At 43.5% G+C, this 18625-nt stretch overlaps 1 protein-coding gene across 3 annotated transcripts in view; it reads right to left on the bottom strand.

Annotated features, from left to right (window-relative positions):
- Positions 1-17593, bottom strand: part of UTP25 (UTP25 small subunit processome component) — a 64856-nt gene extending 47263 nt beyond the window's left edge. For 2 of the 3 annotated variants that reach the window (XM_049634217.1, XM_049634216.1), the window contains exons 1-11: positions 17169-17593; positions 16194-16233; positions 14718-14964; positions 12810-12971; positions 10777-10865; positions 8401-8811; positions 6400-6619; positions 4346-4548; positions 2793-2975; positions 2543-2655; positions 1522-1767 (exon numbers count right to left, since the gene is read on the bottom strand). In XM_049634217.1, coding sequence (XP_049490174.1) covers positions 1522-1767; positions 2543-2655; positions 2793-2975; positions 4346-4548; positions 6400-6619; positions 8401-8811; positions 10777-10865; positions 12810-12971; positions 14718-14964; positions 16194-16233; positions 17169-17275 — 2021 coding nt within the window. In that variant the 5' untranslated portion in view covers positions 17276-17593. The remainder of the gene's footprint in view (positions 1-1521; positions 1768-2542; positions 2656-2792; positions 2976-4345; positions 4549-6399; positions 6620-8400; positions 8812-10776; positions 10866-12809; positions 12972-14717; positions 14965-16193; positions 16234-17168) is intronic. The other variant, XM_049634218.1, reaches the window with a different exon arrangement.
- Between the last annotated feature and the right edge of the window lie 1032 nt (positions 17594-18625).

The following is an 18625-nucleotide window of genomic DNA, read 5'->3' on the forward strand; positions in this document are numbered from 1 at the left end:
TCCCCCAAAATATCACTTTCCAACATGAATGAAAACAACAACTCACCAGAACAAAGCAAATAACGATGCCAAAATTCATCAGCACTCTTTGGCCAAACAGCCCTGTGTAGGTGGCCCAGAATGGAGCCCAGAGAACACAAATGTAGCCGTTTCTCCTCTCTCCACTCACAGATCACCTAGTCAGCAGAATAGCCAAAGAGGTCATGTCATGTCAGCTCAGCCCTGGAGGGATGCTAGATTCCTCCCTCCCCATCTTAGTAACAAGAACATGTCTGGGGAGCACATCCTAACATGAGGATAAACTAAAAGGCAAAGCAATGCCAATGTGCATCATCAAATATGCTCCAAAGCCTAGAAGATTCCTGGCTTACGTATTTGGAGTTCTCTGAGAAAAAGTGCCCCTCAGTAGTACATGTGACTGAGAATTAATAAAACGGTAAAGGCAAAATGTAAATTCACTGAACATTATTGTGAATCAGGAAAGAAGGGATAATAGGATGCAATTTTCCATCTCTCTGTAGATAAGGGTTTAAAAAGGGCTTTTCACTTGGCAGCAGAGACAGACTTGGCAAAACAATAAAACACCTGACTTCTCAGGACACGAAAGGTTGCAAACAGTAACAGAAAGCCCAATATTACTAACACTCTAATAAGAATTTTTTAAAAAAGGCCAATCCAGGGGCGCCTGGGTGGCTCAGTCAGTTAAGCGTCCAACTTTGGCTCAGGTCATGATCTCATGGTTCGTGAGTTCGAGCCCCACATCAGGCTCTGTGCTGACAGCTCAGAGCTTGGAGCCTGCTTCGGATTCTGTGTCCCCCTCTCTCTGCCCCTCGCCCCCCACCTCTCAAAAGTAAATAAACATTTAAAAAAAAAATTTTTTTTTAAAGGCCAGTCCAACTTGTTTTGTCAAAATCACATAGTGGGGAAGCAAAGCAAATTCTGAAATCATTAAATATTCAGTTGTAAGCCCCTCATCTTTTGCCTCCTACAAACAAGGGGCCCCTCAATCCTGGTCTCCTTGGTCAGGAAGTGTGTGTGCACCTCTTCAAGACACACTGGAACTTTCTGAACACTGACTTTGTGCTCAGCCTCCACCTCCACCTCCACAGACCACACAGTCCCTGGTATTTTGGCTTTGCTTCCATGACAGGGCCTTCTCCTTCCTATAGTCACTTCAGTTGTGCTATCTAGAGTTGTTCAACTCAGTCATGTCTTTCTTGAGGTGTACAATCACAGCTACAGGAAGCATCCCCAAGTGTGGACCCGCTCCAGACCCACACAGATTATACTGTAGTCACTCATTTGTCTCTACATTCTCCAACAATGCCCATTTGGGGAGGAAGCCAACCAACCAACCAAGAAGAGCCTGTCCAGTTCCAAAACTCTCTGGCTCCTCTACAAAAGGTAGACACAAGAGGACCTCACAACACTGCAAAGCTTACCATGCACTCAGAAGTAGGCCATGATCCGCACTGCATTTTCCCCTCCCGAGAGGACACTCAAAACCTGGCACTACTTTACCTTTTGTAGAAATGGAAGCGTTCTGTGAGGAGCAGAAACTGCTTCTCTCCTTGAAGGAAGAAGTGTCTGGCCCTGGAGACACCAGACTTCGGGGTGTACTCGCAGATGTGGGTGAAGTTCAGTTCTTCCTTCTTGAAGTAATTTCGGAGGCGCACAAAGTCAAAGTAGGAGGGGACATAGATGAGCGTGTGAGACATGACTGCATCACGATACTGAGGCAAAATCTTGTTCACCAAAAAGTTAAACCTGATTTGGAAAAGCAAAGGGCAAAGTCAATGACCTAGAGATTAGCCCTCAGTGTCCTCACTAACTGGGTTACCCTGAGCAAGTCACAATCTCCTTCTACCTCCCCCAAAAGGCCAGTATGGCCTACCTCATCACAAAGAGATTATATAAGGATAAAAAAATAAGTGCTAACGCTATTCATTGTAACAAATAGATGCGATGCCAGTATATCTCAGAGAATTATTCTGGAAGTACATACACAAACCATTCACTCACGCATTCATTCATTCTGTTGTCAATCAACAAATCATCACTGAACAACTCCCATGGTCCCCTCCCTGACCAACACCATGAGGAGACAGGAAAAATGCAGAGAGAATTAAAAACACTGGAACCTTGATGTCTGCAGGAAGCAAAAGGTGAAGGGCTTAGAGTTGAATATTTCAAGGTTTCAAAAATAAAAAAATAAAAAAGTAAAGGTTTCAGTGTTCACTTCTGGGCATTAATTCTTGCTCTGAAGGGCTTAAAATTAAGTTGTTGACATAGAACACTCTGCAGCATTAACCAGTGTAATGTAATTAAGAAATGCCCCAATCTTGTGGAAAGGCCCCCGATCTGCAGTACTAATGCTATCACTAACCAGCTGGGGAACTAGGACAAGGCACCATTCCTCTCTGGGCTTCAGTCTCCTCCTCTGTCAATGATGATCAGGTTCAATTATCTCATCTCATAGGCCAAAGTCAAATCCCTCTCTCTGACCCCCAAGTGTCCAATGGGACCAGGAAGGGATAGGTACCTGTCATCAATCACTGAAGCTAGGTTTTCAGCTTCCATCCTCTGGAAGACATGTGGAAGCTGCACCAGGACATGGCTGATGGAGCCTGTCATTGGGACGTTCCTCACAGCCACCTGTCAGGAGTCAATTAAGAGTGTCAGGAGGCCAGCCATCCCCACTGCTGACCAAATGCCATCTTCTCCTTATGCCTCATGACCCAAACGGTACACAGTGCTTCATGAAGACCCAGAGAAACAAGGAGAGAGCCCACCTGGCCTTGCAGATTGACACAGTACTTGTTGAACACGGAGTTGATCTGGGCATCCTGCAGGGCCCCGAAAAGCAGTGTCTGGCGATAATACTTGGACCAATTATTGAGGCTCCACATCCTCACTCGAGAGAAGTCCACCCCATGTGAATCCAATGGCAGTAGGTTCATGTGGTTCATCAAATGCTTTGAACAAAAATAACTACCATTAATTTTTATTCTGGATGTACCTGTTGGGCACTGCTAAGCATTTTATAAATCTATCATCTTATTAACCCCATGGGCTATGTACAATCAACCTCCAAATCACACCAGAAAATCGAGGCCCAGATGGGTGTGAATTGCCCAGTTAGGTGAACACTGCCAAAACGAAGGTAAGCTAAAACTGGCCATCTCTTGGATCTTTCAGAAAGGATCAAAATGGTACTTGCGGGAATATTCCTTTAAAAGGAACTTCAGAAATGTTGCCTGGTCACTCTACGGGTTCTTCAGTCCCAGACTTGGATAAGAAGAGAAATGACATGGAAAACAGAGCCGTTGTCCTTCAGTGACTTAGTTCTCAAACATTAGGAGATCTCCAGAGACACAACACCTGCCTTTCCCTCAAATTAAGAAATAAGACTCAGCTATCAACATGCCTTTTCTATCTTCATTATATTTTCACCTGGAAATCTGTATTAACAGATAACAAGTACTATAAATGTATTCCCTCCTTTATGACTAAATGCTCCCCTTTATCTGCCCCAACCTTCCTGCAAGCCCTGGGACTACAGAAGCAAGTTCTCATGTGCCTGTAAAAACCAAACCTATGGCTCTGTGATAAGGATTATTCCAAAGCAAAAATGGTCAACACTGCAGAGTATGTGGGGAAGGAGGAAAAATTACAGCATGTTACAGTAGGAAGATAAAGACCTCCTGCATTTCTCTGTAAAACAAGATCACACATTAAGAAATCCTGAGCTACATTTCCCATTTCCTCTGAAGGCCAAACAAGAGAGAATGAGCATAAGTGGTAGGAAGAATTAGTCAGGTAAAGACCTTCCAGGTTAAAAGGAACCAACCTACCAACCAGCCACTCAAGTAGTCTATTCACAGAAGTGACCTTTGAAGGGAAGAAATCTTTGCTGGAGATATGACAATACTGACAAGAATTTTTATTTCTCTGCATGATTATTGACCAATCTGTGGGTAGAAAACGGGACAAAAGGCTTTTTCAAACTGGAAAATGTGAAACACTTCCATTTCCAAACTGAGTTCTCACCTGGACTTAAATAGCCCTTTAAGAGTTAAACCACTGGTGCGCCTGGGTGGGTCAGTGGATCGAGTGTCTGACCTCAGCTCAGGTCATGATCTCATGGTGCACGGGCTTGAGCCCCATGTTGAGCTTTGCGCTGACAGCACAGAGCCTGTTTCACATTCTTTGTCTCCCTCTCCCTCCCCCACTCACGCACATGCTCTCTCTCAAAAATAAGTATTAAAAAAGAAAAAAAAAAAGGCTTAAACCACTCTCCCTAAATGTGAACTTTGTCACTCTAAATGTAAATGACCACCATTACCAGGACATGCTCCCAGTTCTGCATCAGGTAAATGTCAGCTTGATCAATGATGAGAAGCTCAATAGAAGACAAAAAGTCAAAATCTCTCTTCTTCTCTCCTTCTCCACCAATGATGGTCCTCAAGCCCAGCGGGGAGGCAATGAGGATGTCGGAGGAGTAAAAGGGGGCATACAGTCGGATGCTCCTCTGAAGGATTGCCACTCCTACAGGAAACGGCCAAGTGCACATTAGTTCATTAGTTCCCACCAAGCCATTGGCTTTCACCCTCTGATGTATGTTGTACCTTCACATCTTTCCCTTAGCACATAACCATGTTCAAGTTGTTTCACTTACTAAAATAATAATAATCTTCCCTCTCTTGAGTCTATGGTTCCATCTAGCTCCCCTTCTCTTCTTTTCCTTTAGGGCCAACTTCCCCAGAGGATGGTCTCCACTTAGAAACCTCCCACTCATTCCTCAATGCATCACAATCTGGCTCAATTCTCAGCACTCCACTGAAATGACTCTTGCTAAGGTCACCAATTCAATGACACTTTAGTGTTTCTTATCACAAATGCATAAAGCAGCATATTGAACCAATCTTCCTTGAAATGTTCTTTTCGTACTTTAATACTTCCATTTCTATACCTGACCTGGCCCATATCAATCTTTCCAGATCCAAACAGCTCTTCCACAAATCCCTGATTTGGCTGTAAGTTCTACTTTCACTCTACCTAAGTTTATGGGTAATAAATGGGTATTCACCATTTACCAATAAATTGGTATTCACCAACCACGACTGTAACATCACCTCTACAATGATCTGTATTTCCAGCCCGCATCTCTTTCCTGAGCTCAAAACTGACATCATCAGCAGCTTGCAGGACACTTGCACATGTTTAAAACTAAACATCAACTCTTGGGGTGCCTGGGTGGCTCAGCTGGTTGGGTGGCCAACTTTGGCTCAGGTCATGATCTCATGGTTTGTGGGTTTGAGCCCTGCATCAGGCTCTGGGCCGACAGCTCAGAGCCTCAACCCTTCTTTGGATTCTGTGTCTCCCTCTCTCTCTGTCCCTCCCCTGCTCATGCTGTCTCTCAAAAACAAACATTAAAAAAAATGTAAAACTACACATCAACTCTTGTCCCGTTTCACCTGACACTCCAGTCCTGCTAAAGCCTATATAAATCTTAGGTCATGCCTGGCTTATTCACCCTGATGCCTCTGCACATGCAGTTTCCTGTCTGAAATCTTTTCCTGCATGCTGACCATCCCTCTTTGTAACTTTCTATAAATGGCACCTCCACCAGGAGGCCTTCCCTATCTTGTCCTCGTTTGGAGTACAGAAATTGCTTTAAACACTCCCAGAACATCCACTGCATCCTCTGATCAGTATTTATCATGATCATTCTGTATTGTTTTCCCACGAGGCTGGATTTCCTTAGCAACAGGAACCATAACTTTTATTTCTGTATCTCTAGCTTCCTAACAGTACCCGGCACCCAATAGATGCTTTATAAATGTCTGTTGAATGAGATTATGTGACTAATGAACATTTTCCCAAGAACATTACTCTATCAATACACAACCAACCAAGCATATGGGAGTTGAATGAGACAAGCAAACATGAAACAAGTTGGGTGGCAGTTGGTAAGTCCTGAGTGGAGACAATTCAGGGGTAAGCACTCTACATGGCCAGTAGGAGGAAAGTCCACCATTATGCGTAGACACTCAGTTTATTTAGCCTCCCCCGAGGGACCCACTCAGCCTGTGTCACTTCCAACTCCCCTGTAGCATCAACTACTAGCTATGGGTGTGCTGAGACATTTGTCATAAATGTGCACGTGTCTTTATATAAGAGCTTCAGAGATGCTCCACCCTTAGCCCAGCATCCACCCCATTAGCCAAGCAAAACTCTCTCCTCTGGCAGACAAGATGTTTCAAATGCACCCCAGCCCTGTTAGGAGGACATCTCAACCCCCTGAGAGAATGCCTAATTCCAGGCTTCTAGTCTTCGGCCATGAGAACCTCACACTGTAGGTCCCTTGGGGTCTGAGTTCTGACAAGGAGGAATTACCGATCCGAAAGTGGTCATCGATGTTGCCGACAAACACAGCTTCATAATCCTCAGGCCTCTTCAGGTTGGGTGGTCTCTCCTCAGGATCTGAGCCATACTCTCCCTTAAACCTCTTTTTATTGCTCACAATTATTTTCTTCTTGCTGTCGCCCTCGAGGAGGCTGATGAAGAGCTGGACCACCCGCAGAGCAGCTTCCCGGAAGGGCACCACTATCAGCACCTGTGGAGGAAGCCGCAGCAGCCTTGGTGGGACCAGGGGAAGGATGGGCAGCTGCAAGTCAGCCTGCTGAGGACATGGAGCTCAAGAACCCTCCGCAGAGCGGCAGCCCCTGGAAGGGCTCATATCTAGATCACCCCTTTTGCACAGGACCTGGCTCAGTACTAGAAGCTGAGCACCTCTCATATCCATAGTACTGTGTCCTGTGGACTTTAAGCTCATGGCCCCACAGGAGGCAATTCTCAACCAGAATGTCGAAATACCTTTCAGGATTAAGTCAATGCCTTTAACAGCTGCCCACTAGCAAAAACCCAATAGAAACATACAAGTGGCAAGGAATGGTACTCATTTCTGTCTCCCACAGAACTTAGTATTGGTATTTTTGTCCATAAGCCTCAAAGGGTAAATATATAATGAATAAATAAATGAATTAGCTGTAATAAGTAGAGAACAAATAAAGCTGGTAAGGAAAAGGATTAATGAATCACTACTTTTCTAGAATGTTCTTTAGTACATTTTTCAGAAATGATAAAGCATTTCTGAAATAAGATCACATCTCAATGGAAAATTAAGTTTTCTAAACATTTCCAAAAATGCTTAAGGTTACAACTGTTGAGAATGAAAACAGAATATGCTTGATAAATAAATTTCTAACTAGCCTTCTGTAAATATTAACAATGTAAACAGCCCATCAGATCACACAATCCATCATATTCTAAATGTGCTTCACGGTTAATCTGCTTCATTTTTCTCTACAACCCTAAATGGAAACAGATAAATCTATAATCCTTATGTCCAAGACTCAGATAGTTTCCCAGAAAGGGAACCAGCACAGCTGGAGAGGTGTCATGATTCAGCCTGGTACAGTGCAGCAGTGAGGGCCCAAGATTGAAGAGGGCCAAGTTAACTGGCCTAGTACCCACGCTATGTAAGCGTCCAGGCTTCAATTTCCCCAGCTTTCAAGTAAGGGGTTGGACCAAGAAATGTCTAAGATCCGCATCAGTATTAAACCCTAGAATCCTACGAAATTCAGTAAAACAATCTAAAAAATCTTTTTAGATTCTTCAATATGGAGGGATATAGGCTAAGGGGGTATAGGAAATGGATGACACAAGATGTAGCCACTTAACATGAATAACATGAGCACAACTCAAACACATTTCTTACCAAAGCCCCCAAATCAACTGGAACTTACGCTTATGAACCCACATAAATGTAATAGTTTTAGGCAGTAATAACTATATAATGGAAAAATAGGAATTTGTTTTCCAAGGTTTACATATGTATGTGGCTCAGTGAAGAGAATCCTTGGTTCTAATCCCATCTCTGCTACTTTAGCATCCCTGGTTCTCTTTAGCAAGGTCCTCTATGAATCTGGGTCTCTGTTCATAGCTTTAACATCCAGGGATTGGATAAAAGGCTTACTAAGGTTCCATCCAGCTCTGACAATCACCAAGAGGAGATTTACAATGAAGTGCCATTTACACATGTTCAGGGTTACCTTTAAGGGAAACTATCACGGAAGTACTTGTGACTTACAAGTTTCCAGTTAAATCCACAAATATGCAGCTAGACACAGTCCACTGAGCTGTCTACTGTACTGCTCTGACACTACCTGGCCCAACTAACATGCTCACTCTTGGACTCATTCATTATTCCAGAATTCATATCATTAAAATAGTCAAGTACCTGCTAAGTGCGAGGCAGTGCGCATATGGCAGTGCCTATATGGCAGTGCCTTGCAGCCTCCTTCTTGAGGACAAAGTCCTCCTGCTGTCACTCACCTTGGGCCTTGTTAGCCCTTGGTCTCTGAAGTCATCATCGTCACCCACCCCAAGTTTCTGGCTGCGGCGTCTGCTATTGTTACCAAGCACCTGGGCGTTGGCTTTGAGGACATGATTTATTACATGCAAGCAGTACACATGGCGGATCTCCTCCCCATTCTTCAGGGCGGTCCTTTCTGGGTAGAAAAGGTCCCGGTAAGAATTCATAATTAGGAAGAGCTCTTTCTGGAGGGGTGTGAAGGGGCTACTTGATTTAGGGGAACCAGAGAGGAACTGGCTGTTGGTCTTGGTCCAGGTGGATTCCAGAGGCTTCTGGAGATGAAGTGACTTTAAGTCAATGTCCTTTGATGGTTTAAATGTTTCCAACTTCTGAAACTTCGATGAAAAGACAAGCTGGCCCAATATGGGCCACTAGGAAAGAGACAGATCAAGAGCTAAGTTAGAAATGTAAAAAATAAAAAATAAAGTTAAATCAAAAAAAAAAAAAAAAAAAGAAATGCATTATACTATGTTACATTCACACAATTCCTAATCTACCAAGATCTCTCTGATTTACAAGATCATTTTGTTTAATCCCAACCAACAACCCTGCAAGGTTGATGCTATAATGCTCTTCTTACAGTTTAGGAAAGCTGAGGTTCAGAGAGGTTATATGATTCAGACAAACTTCCCCGGAGAGAACAGAGCTAAGAGCCAGAGCCCAAGGTTTCTGACTTCCAACCTGACCTCTTCACTGTGTCAGTGTGTCCCAAACTATTCCGTGGAATATGTTATAGGAAATCAAAATTCACTGCAGAAGAGAAAGGGCTCCAAGGTCAAATAACTTTGGTAAACATCACAAAAGCTAATCCTCCTCTGGGAGAGTCACAATGTATATTAAATACAAAAGGTTCTGGTGAGTCCTGTGACAAGAACTCTGTTCTATTTTATTTAACCTAAAGTTCTCCAAATTTACTTGGACATGGAATAATTTTTTTTTTTGGGGGGGGGGGATACAGCTATTAAAATCCTAAAGTATATTTTTGTGAGACACCAGTTTGGAAATTTTTGCACTGTAACAAAACTGATGACCTGGGGTGGGGGGACAAAAAGAATGATCTCAGCAATAAAAAGAATCATTAATATGCACCAACGATTGGGATGAATCTCAAGGGAATTATGCAAAGTAAAAAAAGCCAATCTGTAGGATTCTTTTTTTTTTAATGTTCATTTATTTTAGGGGAGAGAGAGAGCGCGCGTGCAATCTACTTCTCTACTTCTCTTGCGTGCATGCAAGGGAGGGGCAGAGAGAGAAGAGAGAGAATACCAAGCAGATTCCATGCTGCCAGCACAGAGCCCCACACAGGGTTCGATCTCACAAACCATGAGATCCTGACCTAAGCTGAAATCAAGAGTCAGACGCTTAACTGACTGAGCCACCCAGGCATCCCAGGGTTCTTTTACATAACACTTTTGAAATGACAAAACTGTAAAATGGAGAACAGATAGTGATTACCAAGGATTAGGAATCAGAGGCAGGGAGGGAGGTGTGGTTTTAAAAGGGCAAGTGGGAACAAGAGAGATCTTTAAAGTGCTGGAAATGTTCTGCATCTTGACTTTGGTGGTGGACAGAGGACACTTAACACAGTGCAGAACTTAACACACACACAAAAGAGTAGGAGAAAACCGGGGAAAGTTGAATAAGACAGAAGAGCATGTCAATGTCAATTTCCTGGCCCTGATACTATACCACAGTTTTGCAAGATGTTACCAATGGGGGAAAGTGGGCAAAGGGCATAAGGGGTATCTTTATTTCTTACAATTGAATCTATAATTATTATCTCAGTAAAAATTTCAATTAAACAAGGATGACTAATTCTTATAAACAGCATGAGCTGGTGAAAAACAAAAAACACAAAAGTAAAAAATTGCTCCACATTTGCATTACTTAGTTGTGAAGCTATCTCAGATTATTTCAAACAAACAGCAGCAGTAGCTACTGTTTTACTCAACACTTTCTATGTATCAGTCAGTAAACTAAATTTCTTCATTTTGAGATAAGCACTGTTGCCCCCCTCTAACAGATGAGAAGAGTGGAGATCAAAAAGGTAGATTAACTTGCCTTACGTCATGCAACAACGCCTCTCAGATGCTGATCTAAACCCTGGTGTACCTGTCTCGAAAGCCACTCTTCTCTGGCTCCCACACTCCAGCTTCCCCAGGCCTTTCTAGCTACACCTGTGCTCCCCTAGGCTCTTCCAGCCTTCCTAGGTTATGCTCCCCTGTCCCATCTACCACCAGCATGTATCATATGTTCGAGGAGACCGCCAAAACCCAAGACCATTGCTTTACTTGGAGCTTTACTTCGTTTGTGACCACTAACCAAGCAACACTTACTTTCAGCTGGTGAGTAGTTTTGGAATTTGTGGCAACAGCTTGAATTTCTTTTTCTTTCAGTTCTTTGTTCACATGCTGTAGAAATGGATCTAATTCAGAAATCCAGAATGTCAGAACACTTGGAGAAAACAGGTGTTTTCTTGGTCTTCCCTCTAAACAACACACTTCTTTCCATGGTGTTAACTCATCCTTTCTCCCATCTGATCTCCCCACCCTCTCTCCCAGCTCAAAAGTTTCCAATGGGTTCCTTTTCCTAACACACTTCCCTAATCACTTTACTTCCCAGCTCAAAACCCTTGAAGAAGCTTCTCAGTCTGAAACCTGGGGCGCTGCAGGATGTACAACTCCAATCTACTTCTCCAATACAATCTTTGAATTACATGGCCCTCAAACTCTTCTGCCACTGTGGGATTCCTTCCTTCGATGAAAAATTCTATTCTGTCCTTCACCTCATTTTTGTATGTCCAAATATTATCAGTTTAATGTTATCTCCTGACTCACAATAAATATTTCCCTGGAGCCTACTGTGCCAGGCACAGTGCTGGTTCCACTAACAGACCATCCTCAGTGCCCTACAGACAGTACCCCCACCCCGTCCCTACCCACCCACTGCAACACATATATGTGCAGACTTGTCTCATACACTAGACTGTAAGATCCCTGACAGCAGTTCCATGTCTGACTTATCTTACATTGCAGGACATGCAGAAATGCTCAATACTCAACTGAGTACTGAGTATCATTGAACAAATGATCCAAATGGTAGCATCTGTACTCGGAGTTATCTCCAGTCCTCTGAGCTGCCCACCCAACCTTGTCTTCCAGTCCCACTCATTAAGCAGAGAAAAGTTGGGGTGCCTAGGTGGCTCAGTCAGTTGTGTCTGACTTGATTTCGGCTCAGGTCATGATCTCAGTTTGTGAGATCTAGTGCAGGGCCTGCTAGGGATTCTTCCCTCCCCCACTATCACGCACACATGTGCTCTCTCCCAAAATAAATAAATAAACTTCAAAAAAAATTTTTTTTAAAGAAGCAGAGAAAAGGTAAATGACCTATGCAAGGATCCAAACGGTAAAACTTCAAATGCAATGCACTTTCTACTAAACACCTAAGACAGAACAATAGGACATAAGAATTCTAGGTGCTTATATACCTGTATAGGCAAAACAACCAGAGAAATTTTAGGATAATCAAGCTTCCTAATGTCACCTCCAATGTTTTTAAAGTGTTGATGGTTCAGAATGGGGTTTGTGCCCAAATTCTACCTGCTAACTTCTCTTTCTCCAGCACAACACCCAACGGAACCAAATAAACCAAATATGGATCAAAATTTCAGCTTTAGTAATTGTAGAGCTAGGTTGAAGAAAGGCAACGGGGCCAAAAAGGCCATCAGAGCAAAGAACAAGACCAACCTGACTTGCCTGCCAGGCACAGGCTGAGAAAGTGGAGCTGAGAGAGAGAGCAGAGACCGACCTACCCCCACCATAGCCAGGCCTTGTCCAAGTCACTGCCACTGGAACAGAGGAATGACCAAGAGGCTGAGAGAGACTGGAGAGACAGGATGGAGCTTTCTGGCCTCTAAGGGGCTCCCTGGTAATGAGGACCAATCAGATTAGCCAGTCCTGAGTCTATAAATCTGGAAAACTCCTGCTCCAGTAACAAAGAGCAAGTGAAGGGCAGAGAGAAAAGTGCAAAATACTTTTCTCCTTTTTCTTCCTTCCCTGCTTGGGGAGAAAATCAGAGGTCTTCCCCTGACTCCCAACTGTGGAGATCTGGGATCCGGGGAACCGGCCTTCCCTACTATCACTCTTAGGCGGTCTGTCCTACTAAATCGCCTCCTGATTCCCAACACTGCCTAACCACTGAAAACCACAAAATACCTTTGGGAAATATTTCTTTCCAGCTCTAGATGGAGCTGCTAACCCGTTTTTATTGCTGCTCATGCCAGTAACCAGAGATTTAACAGGGTGTATTAGCCCACAAGCCTCCATGCTAAGCACCTGGTGAAACTGAACATCACACACTGTGCTCTGACCTTGTGATGCATTCAGAGAACACGTGCCTCCACTCTCCTCTTCAAGAAAATTGGTTTCCAGGCTGAAGAGTGACTCGTGTTTTGCATCTGTAAACTCCTCGGAGGATTCTTGTGATGTGCCAAGTGGCCCATCCCCACCTTTTCCCTGAGGGTCAGGAGGACCTGTCATTTTGAGAAACATTTTATAAAATTATTTATGCATAAATATAATTATACTTTTGTGGACCAGTAAAACTTAATTCTTTAGCCTAAATCAACACTGATGTTCATTACTATTATTTATTTTTAAGCAAATTCAGGTGGAAGACTTAGGTTTCAAAATTAAGCCTGACTGTTGACCCTGTTCCAGTTAGGAATTTATTGTAAGATGATAACTGGACAAAGTACACTAAGATGGACATGCAAGGATGTTTAATGCAGCACTGATTATAACCAGAAATAACTGGAAAAATTGATTTCATCCTTTTCTATCGATGGAGTAATAATTAAGTTACCACATAGCATTTACAACGAAATCCTGTGTAATTAAGAAGCTAATATGAATCCACAATTACTCACAGAGAAAAGGACTGTGGTATACTATTGAAGGAAAAAAGTAAATTACAGAAGTGTATGAGACCATTACACACACACACACACACACACATACTTCTACTCACACTTGTATCCATAAAAAAGTAATCTGGAGGGTTACATAAAATGCTAAAGGTGTTTATCCCAAGGTAGTAGATATACAGGTTAACTATACTACCCTCTTAAGTTTTTACAGTAAGTATATATTACTTTTATAATTAAAAAAAACAACCTCACAAACTTTTCATTTTCAAAAATCCAAAACAGGAAATAAAAAAACAAAACAAAAAGCCCCTAAGTCTGAGGCAATAAACTTTCATCCCAGTGAAACTGAATTAAAATACTAAGGATGACGAATGACATCTTACAGAGAAAAATACAGCTGTAAGGAAAATAGGCCTTCAGATAGTGAGGTATAAAAAGTTACTCAGATACACTGACAATGGGATATTACTCCAGCAATACAAAGTCATGAATTGCTAACACATAAATGACATGGATGAACCACAAAAACATGAGGAGCCAAAGCAGCCAGACACAGGAAGGTATACACTGTATGCTTCCACTTATATGAACTTCTAGAACAGGCAAAACTAATCTGTAGGGAAAGAATGCGGGTCGGTGGTTGCCTGATGCCAGCAGGGGGAAATGGACTCTAAAGAGACAAGACACCTTTTGGAAGTGTTGGAAATGTTCTGAATCTTGATTTTGGCGATAATAGCATGGATGTACACGCTTGTCAAACGCCTCAAGTTGTATACTTAGAACGGGTACGCTTTATTGTACGTAAATCACAGCTCCATAAAGTTGGTTTCAAAGTTAGAGGAAAAAAGTCACCTGGAAGTCGGAGTGAGAGAATTCCTTTAAACTTCCAATCTCAGCTCTTCTCTGCAGCCTGCCCCCATTTACTCCAGCATGCAACCACTTGACATTTCTCCCACGCCTTACAGCTAGTTGTCACATACAAATCTGCTGCTTCAAAATGTTTGTATTTTCACGTCTGTCTTCCATTAAATTTGGTTTCTCTAAGGGACAATGATCTCTTTAACTGAAACTGTCACAAAAACAGAATTATGTCCCCTTTCCTCTGAATCAAGAAAACTTTAACTAGGATTGATGAAGACCTGGAAATTATAAGAAAAATATTGCTTCTGCATTTTTCTGGCCAGAGGGTCCTGTGTTTTCATCAGACTCTCAAAGATATCACTGAACCAACCAAGATTAAGAGTCTCTGCTTTGGATCCACGTGCTTTCCCCCAACTCACTCAGTACAGGGAGGGCACTGTGCTCAGGGGGCAATCTGTCCCGACACAGAGGATGTCTGAAGACACTTACTCTCCTGCACTTCGGCAGACTCGGGCGCTGTCTCTTCCTCCACGGTGACATCACTTTCACCATCATCATCGTCCATTTCTGCCTCATCTACAGCACTGTCTTCTTCCACTTCTTCCTCCTCCTCCTCTTCCTCTTCCTCTTCCTCTGAAACATTCTTTAATGTGGCGAGTAGTCTGTGGTACCCAGAAACTTGCTCTGGTTCGCTCTCCGCTTCACTTTCAGAACCTGAAGTATCTGAACTCTCTGACTAAAAGGAAAATGGGAATTTTTGAAACAGAAACAAACCATTTGTTTCTACCCTATGATTATTACCATCAGACCAAAAGTATAACAGGTTCAGACTTTCATAAATAAAAATTAGTTTTTCTGTAAATATGCAATCCTATCTATTCAACCATGCCCAGCAACAAAGTTATTTTATTTTTTTTTAGAAAAAATTTTTTTTACATTCATTTATTTTCGAGAGACAGAATGAGACAAAGTGAGAGTAGGGGAGAGGCAGAGAGAAAGGGAGACACAGGATCGGAAGCAGGCTCCAGGCTCGGAGCTGTCAGCACAGAGCCCGACGCGGGCCTTGAACCCCTGAGCCGTGAGGTCATGACCTTAGCCAAAGTCAGATGCTCAACCAGTTGAGCCACCCAGTGGCCCCAACAAAGTTATTTTAAAAAGGTAGTCTGGCTATAATTCTAGGTACTTTCACCTTCTTTGAAATGATAATGTTCCACATGGGAAGAAAGCTGACTAAAAACAGAGCTTTGGGTTATGAGAACTAATTTTTTTATAATTATTTTTAATGTTTATTTATTTTTGAGAGAGAGAGCGAGAGCGAGAGAGAGAGAGAGAGAGAGAGAGTATGTGAGCACGGAAGGAGCAGAGAGAGAGAGGGAAACACAGAATCCAAGGCAGGCTCCAGGCTCTGGGCACAGTACAGAGCCCGACGCAGAACTCGAACTCATGAACTGCAAGATCATGACCTAAGCCGAAGTCAGATACTTAAATGACGGAGCTGCCCACAGGTCCCAGAAGTTAAACTAATCTATGTGTTAGATATTTGGCACCTTGAAAGAAACAACAAGAAAATTACAATACAACAAAAGAATTTAGTGGGGTTTTGTTTTTTGTTTTTTTAGTTTGTTGTAATGAGTTAGGACCCCTGTTCAGTTTGCATTGTTTGTGGCTCCTTTTATGTTAAGTAAACAAGATACTCCTTAGGATTCACCAAGAGAGCCCTCTAATAAGCCTCCTTACCAGGTTCGAACAGGCTAATCTCTCAGGAGAGTTTCAAACTCTGGTTACTGTATTAGTTGTCACAATGACATTTTAACAGACATCTGCATTCAAAAGTACACATTACTAAAATAATAGCTTACGTCTAAAATCGAAAGGAGTGGAAGTGTAGCCAGACTTCATCGTTATTATATACAATCTTAAAACAACCCAGAACCAACTAGTGTAAAAAAAAGTATAAAGCATTACCGGTTGATAAATCTGTGGTTTTGCTTCCTTTCCTGAAACCCTGAGAAGAAACAAGTTATGTTAAACTCTACTAGCATGTAGCAACTAGTAAAAAGTCTAATGATACAACTTTATTTTTTATTTGAGAGAGACAGAGCGAACGCATGCACAAGCTCCAGCAGAGGAGAGGGGCAGAGAGAGGGAGTGTTAAGCAGGCCCCATGCTCAGCATACAGCCCGGTGCCAGGCTCAATCCCACGACCTGAACGGAAATCAAGAGTTGAACACTCAACGAACAGGCGCCCATAATGACACAACTTTAAGTGAAAAAAGCAGAATATACCATTATAAATACATAACTATAGTCACGTAAAAAATATGTATGTTCTTGGACAGGGATTGTAAGAATACAGCAAACTGATAATTGACAAAAGGTTAACAACGTCACAATGACAAACACAGTACCTGGCTCTCATCGGAAAGAAGTATCAATTTAGCAAATAAAATACCTTTTCTAGCACATTGCTTCATTACAATGTCCTCAACTGCTGATGAAGCAGCCCTAAGTGGAGTGGCGGGTGAGGACTAAGATTATAACTTAGAGTCCGGACACTCAAAGGAAACCACAACTACCGATACACTGGTTTCCTCATTGTAAGTGGATAAATCAGTAATATCGAAAGGCCCAGACAATTCTTTGAAACCACAAAACACCAAAATCAATGTTAGAAAACCTCTGACAGTACGAAAAGCAGCCCCCCACCCCATAGGGGGCGTGCGGTCTAGCATAAAGCTAAGGGCTCAACAAAAGGCAGGAAGACCCACGAAGAACCCCATCCCAGGCGGGATGCCGCCGAAATCCTCCCAGGCCGTGGGGGAAGCGCGGGTAGGGGTGGGGAGCGGGGGGCGCCGCTCTGTCCCGATCCCCAGGGAGACCAGCGGACCCAACCCGGGAAAAGCCACGGACACGGCTGGCCCCGGCAGTGCCCCTCCATACCTGTCATAGAAGGGATGCTCCTCGCCGAAATCCCGCAGATGCTTCTTCTGCTTTTTAGTCAGGGTGTTGAGCAGCTGGCTCTGGTTCCGGCTCCCGCGTTTGCCCATAGCAAAAACGTCAAGGTCGCCCACCTTCAAGAGCCGCGTTTCCCACCTGTTAGCTGTCTCAAGTCACTCACGCGAGGTCGCCCACGGCGCTTTACGGCGGAACCAGGTTGCCATAAAGCAGAGCCATTTTACGTCGCCTTGTACGACAGGCGTTAGAACTTCCTGGTCTCGATTCCGCCCTCTAGCGAGACCCTTTGGAAGCACATGCCCGCGTGTCTATTTGTTGGTCTGAGTTCTAGAACGTTGGCCGGCCAGCTTGGGACCGCGGGGGGTGAGTAGACGGGTGGGCGTGCTTCGTGCTTCCGTTTTGGTTGTGGGAATCCTCCCGCGTAAACGTACAGGAGCGGAGGTGGTCGAATGCCCTGACTTTATGTTATGCTATAATAAAAAGACCAACCAATATTTAATAAGGGTGCCGGCACATCTCACTTCATTGTCACAGCAGTACACACACAAAGGGGTCCTGTTAATAAGCCCGATATTGTAGATGAGGAAATGGATGCTTAGTAAACGTTGCACACTAAAAAAACAGCAATAATCGTAATAAAGAAAACGTTACACACTGGCAAAAGAGGATGGGGAACTAACTTTGACGCCACCACAGGCGTTTACCCACTAGGATCGGCCACCTGCGTATGCTGTATCAAGAATGGGGACCTAAGGCTGGGATACCAGCGCCCACTCGACTCCCTTGTTTTCTGAAAGTACTGGAAGAGTCCCTAGAAATAAATGTATTCCTTCATTTATCATGTTACAAGAGCAGAAACATATCAGGGGAAGTAAAGTGACTTTCCTAAAATCACCCAGAGTCCATGTTGGAGAATGCCATAAAACTGGAGCGTCTCAAAACTGAACTTGGACAAAGGGGATGGAAAAACTTTTTTAAGGTGGTGTGAACATTCTATATCTTGATGGGGGCAGTCGTTACGTCTTGTATACAATTACAAAAATTGTCCAGTTAAAATTGGTGAGGTTTTTTTAAATGTTTATTTATTTTTGACAGAGAGACAGAGCATGAGTCGGGGAGGGGCAGAGAGCGAGGGAGACACAGAATCTGAAGCCGGCTCCAGGATCCCAGCTGTCCGCACAGAGCCCCACACAGCGCTCGAACTCACAGACCGTGAGATCATGACCTGAGCGGAACTGGGACACTCAGCCGACTGAGCCACCCAGGCGCCTCTGGTGAGTTTTAATGTATGTAAATAATAACCTCAATAAATAAGCAGAAGGGGGGCGCCTGGGTGGCGCAGTCGGTTAAGCGTCCGACTTCAGCCAGGTCACGATCTCGCGGTCCTTGAGTTCGAGCCCCGCATCGGGCTCTGGGCTGATGGCTTGGAGCCTGGAGCCTGT

This window comes from Panthera uncia, chromosome F1, assembly GCF_023721935.1.
Source record: "Panthera uncia isolate 11264 chromosome F1, Puncia_PCG_1.0, whole genome shotgun sequence".
NCBI lineage: Eukaryota > Metazoa > Chordata > Mammalia > Carnivora > Felidae > Panthera > Panthera uncia.